At 39.1% G+C, this 5098-nt stretch overlaps 1 protein-coding gene and 1 long non-coding RNA gene across 2 annotated transcripts in view; both read right to left on the reverse strand.

The window, feature by feature from the left end:
• Positions 1-451: 451 nt before the first annotated feature.
• Positions 452-5098, reverse strand: part of LOC118422727 — a 68504-nt gene continuing 63857 nt past the window's right edge. The window contains exon 8 of the mRNA XM_035830455.1: positions 452-863. Coding sequence (XP_035686348.1) covers positions 703-863 — 161 coding nt within the window. The 3' untranslated portion in view covers positions 452-702. The remainder of the gene's footprint in view (positions 864-5098) is intronic.
• LOC118422729 lies at positions 3903-4960 on the reverse strand. The gene is made up of 3 exons (XR_004831953.1): positions 4886-4960; positions 4547-4649; positions 3903-3997 (listed from the first exon to the last, which is right to left on the reverse strand). It is a non-coding gene; the product is annotated as an uncharacterized LOC118422729 (long non-coding RNA).

Genomic DNA, 5098 nt, shown 5'->3' on the forward strand with positions numbered 1-5098 from the left:
GTTATACATGGAAAACATGCAAAATATTTTAATGACATGAATTAGCCATTCTCTTATTGGTCAGTTCGCTAATTGTCATGCTATTATTGGTTGAACTGCTGATCATGATGGATCGTCTGATGTTTGCCAAATTGGCCTAGAAGGATGATGTTATTTACGTTACCATATGATTGATGTTACCACTTTTTTATCCTCTAATGCGTCTTTGCATTTACTGCTTTACAACATATGATATACAGTAAAGTTATTGTAAATTGGCTTGTCTTGACACATTATAATTGAACTTTACGTGGCTGAAAGTACACATTTCGTCGGGTGTACTGAGAGTGAACTACTGCTAGTTGATAGAACAATACAGTACATTTGATTAAGCATTTTTCATTGACACGTTTACCTTGAATTTATTGAAGAGAAATAGAAATGATGAAAACTCAAAACAGAATCCATGTCGTCTTGTAAATTTTCTAACAGACTTCCTTTATTTTGGGTTTACATTAAAACAAAGCTGGTATCTAATACAAATGGTACACAATCACACAACTGATTTTACTCTACATCTATTACAACTATTTCACGTTGCAAACTTTCAGAAAAGTAACGAAACAAAATCGGCCTTTGATTTGTTTAAGCGATTACAAAGTTAACACAATAGCCAATACAAGGTCTGCATTGTAGGCATTTCGGCAGTGCTACAATCTTACTCTAGTTAAGGACAAAGATGCTAAGTACAAGACACCAGGCGGACGCCATGGCAGTAGACAGCGACATCATGACGTTCACACTGCCGCTGCCAGGAGGCGCTGTCGGACAGGGATCATACCCATCAAACCCCTGGCAAGCAGATGCTTCATTTTGCCCCAGCGCTAGAAAAAAAAATCAGAAAAAGATGAAACATTGCAAATGACCTGTATTTTGAACAACCAAAATCGGCAAAATAACTAATAGTCGGCCAAATAACTACCAGTAGGTAGTACCCTACTCATTATCAAGATCACGGAACCCAGGCGCCTTGTAATTCACTAGACAGGCAACATTTGCAAGAAAAAACGATATATTTCAACCATCTTCCTGCCCATACAAAGAACTGTTCCGAGACAAAAGTGAATTAAAAAAAGAACGTTTTTTTTTTCAAAAGTAAAAACTGTAAAGAATCAAACTAGTCAAAATTACAGCAATAACACAATCCGGTTCCCTGATTTTAATCGCAGAACCTGTATGCCAAAAGAAAGTGGAATTACAATCTCCGTCACACCCTCGCTTTCGCCCAATTCACGCACGTTCTCGCTAGTTTGTGTTCTCGCAAGAAATAGCACCAGAGTTTGGAAAGAGGCCTATTCTCAGCAGAAAAGGATTGCATCTAGAAGAAAACACAGCGTTCCTGTTCATGTTTTAGGTGTAATATAAAACATCAGTCACAGAGGTTTGCAATAGAAAAAGCACATTCGCGGTTTTGTGTACGCATGTTCAGCGACAGGATTTATGAACGATATGTCAAAAATGAAGGCCTCTGAGACACAAAGAAACCACGTCATGACTAAGGTCGAGACAAGAACTGTATACAAGTCAGCGGCCCTCACCTTTGACATATTACCCACAATTCCTGTCACTACGCAAGCGTACTCGGAACCATGAACGAGCTTTCACAAAAGAGCTCACCTGGGTTGTTTTCGTAGCTCCAACGGGAATACCCATCTACACCCGCTACCATGGTGACGTAACCCACTGTGGTCAGGTTGTTGGTAGACATGAAGTTTGCCACTTCAAAATTACACCTTAGAAAACAAAAGAAAGGACTTAAAATATCCACGATAATACATACTTAAAATCAGAATGTATTTGAATATTGTTAAGCTAATTGTGAATGTTAGTAAAGTCAAGTCGGGTCAAGAATAAAAAAATGCAACCATTAATGCAAAGAAGAACACCTTGGTATGGTACGATGGCTTCTTTGTGACAGAAGCTTGAAGTGAGAACGGTTTGTTGGATATAGTCGTTCGGTAAATATATAATTAGTAAGTCATCTAAATGTAAGTTCATCTGTGACGGTAGTCAACATTATGTTACGATCTTAAGATTCCTACAATTTTTAAGAACCATATATCCGTACACAAAATAAAGGTCAACGATGCTTGGCAGTCGGTATCGGCCCCCGTTTCGGTTGAGGGAAGTTGGTGCGCTCTGATGTAAAGGTGAAGATACTTAATTCCGAACAGGATTACACTCTAATAGGGAGTGAAAGTGGCCATCGATACCAACTGCCAAGCACCTTTGACCCTTTGCTGACATCACACTTCCGGTCTGGATGTATGACTTAGGCTTTTGGTCATTTCAACTTGATAAGGATCAGAGGACTGAACGGAAGCTTGTTGGTAAGCGCTCTATTTTGTGTACGGATATATGGTTCTTAAAATTGTAACATAACAGGAAGTCATTTTTTGTGATTGACCAATTAAAGCCAATAACATCAAGTATAAATTTTTATATGATTTCACACAAAATTCTCAGTTCCCTATTGAATTTATCATGACGTCAGCTAGTTTGGCAGGGTTTAAATGATTAATAATGAATAAAAACACGACCTACTTGCCCTCGAGGCCAGGAAAGATGCAGTTTGGGGCGTACGTTGGGAGGTCATCGGCGGTCAGAGACAAGGCGGCTGTCTGTTTGAACAGGAGGTAGTGGTAGGTTCTGGCAACGCCACAGGGCGGAGGCACCGGTGCCACATACGGTTCGATGACTGCTCCTGTACTCGGTCAGCATTCTGAATGTAAAATAATTCAAAACAAGGAATGTAACATTTACAAGCAAATAGATTATGTTTACATTCACATGTTCTAGCCTGCTGCTCATTGGAAATTGAAATATCGCCCACCTAATCAATATATGTATATGTATAGTACATGTCCGTTGCCATTTGTTACATCCCTTTTATCTTGGGAATCAACTTAAGCCTCGCTTTCGCACTTCTCGTGAGAGTTTGACAGCACGAGAGGAAGCGAGAAATTGTAACCGGAAAAGGGGCCAAGGTATCGACGCCGACGTAAAAGGCCGATTTTTGATCATGAGTCTATAAACGTTTTATCATACTTAGACTTGTAGAATCCTTTTTCTTGGACAATATTAGAACATAAACGTCATGTTGACGAGTAAGTAAAGTATGCCGACTTTCAGATTTACTTAAACCAAGATTTTTGTCATTTTTTTGGTCAGTGCAGATCCCTAACTTGCAGTAGCAAGTCCCTAAATTGACGTCATGAAAGACCAAGATGGCGGCATTTTTTTTAGATGGCTATGTCTTCCATTAGTTTTTTTTTTTTCAAATCAGACTTTTTGGACACTTGAGAGAGCGGGCTACTGTGTGGGGTGAGTTGTTATGACATGGAATGTTCACGGATGAGGTTATAAAATCCCGAAATTGTCAACTTGTTAGTTTAACACAATCTAAAAAAAATGGTTAACATTTCTGTGTCCTAAAGGCATGATTGACATGAAGGTGTATATTTACCGTTATGTTTGTGATGAGCATTTGAAGAAGCGGTTTAAAAGTCGGAAAGTCGACATCTCCTTTCCCGTCTGAGTCTAACATCAAAATGGAGAACATATCACCTGGAGAGGGCGAATCAAAAAGAAGGAATACATCAGTCCTGTACATCTCTGCAGGCTTCGCTGTAAAATAGGTGATGTTGATACACTGTTATCATATAGCAAGACGATGTTGACCAATCAGGAGGCTCCATTTTCCTCATAACCTAGGTCATTAAAATCCCATATACTACCTGCTTTTTCCAAGGTACCCATTGTTCCAAATTCCTTTTGTAAAGTTACCATAATGACATGAGAAGTTGTGATCTTTTCATGAAATTGTCTTCTTCGATTCTAATAAACTCTATATTATAGACAGACTGACGATGCACCTGTGATAGTCATGGTTGGAGCGTTTGCAGCTTCACCAGGAGTGATCACGACTCCCGTGGTGGCGATAGAAACAGTCCTGGCACTAGTGGCGATCAAATAAAACTCTTTACTTGAAAGATCATCTGTGTTGGTACAAGTCATTCTTGAAATAGTTGAACTGTATTTTCCAACACAAAAATTGGACTCACCCAAATTTTCGATTGCACAGCATCAGTCTTTGTCAAGGAATGAACAATCCACTGCTGTCCTGACGTCACATTATGCAGATAGAACACGTGACTCACTGGTGCCATATACTTCCTGCAAATTATGATTCACTGCTCACTGAGTCACGTGTTTCATCTGCATAATTTGACGTCACGACAGCACTGGATTTTTCATTCCTTGACAAAGACTGATGCTGTGCGGTCGAAAATTTGGGTGAGTCCAATTTTTGTGTTGGAAATTACAGTTCAACTATTTCAAAAATAAAACTCTTCGAATAAACATTTGATAAAGCCGAATTGATTATTCGAATCTCATACATCGCCACTGTATCTAACATGTGATGTCAATATTAGCAGTTAAATGTTATAAGATAACAGTCGGAAATTGGCAAATCATTAGAGAGTGTCACTACAATAGGACCTACCTTTGGGTAAAGTTACGATTGCAGACGTTATACACCGTTTCCGGCGCTGTGAACGTGACGGTGAAGTCCACGGGAAGATCGCCAGAGGGCACCCATGAGTCAGCTAATGGGGAAAGCACAATCTTGCACAGTAATGACAATCAAATAATGGCAATTTTACTACTTGATGATTCCTATACATGAGTGGTCGTTAACTCGCTACAACTCCTAAGTTATTCTAAACGTAAACTAATAATACGTCAGTGTTGGTTTCATATTGTGTGCAAAGTTCATTTCCACATAATAAAAGATGTTTTACAAAATGTACACCTAAATTTCAGTACTGAGTATGTTACGAACATGTACCACTTGACAGTACAATCCGTGTTGCGATGGTGAATAACGTTGAAAACATCTTTGTTTCGGGAAATGCAGTGGTGGAATAATAAGGAGTTGATATTTATGGAAAAAAAACTTTTATCTAAACCAACCCCCTCTATTTAAACAGGTAACCCCCACCCGAAAACCCTGGGGAAAAAGGTGGGAATGGAAAATTATTGCTCCACTCTCTGC

Source organism: Branchiostoma floridae, chromosome 9 (genome assembly GCF_000003815.2).
Source record: "Branchiostoma floridae strain S238N-H82 chromosome 9, Bfl_VNyyK, whole genome shotgun sequence".
Taxonomy (NCBI): domain Eukaryota; kingdom Metazoa; phylum Chordata; class Leptocardii; order Amphioxiformes; family Branchiostomatidae; genus Branchiostoma; species Branchiostoma floridae.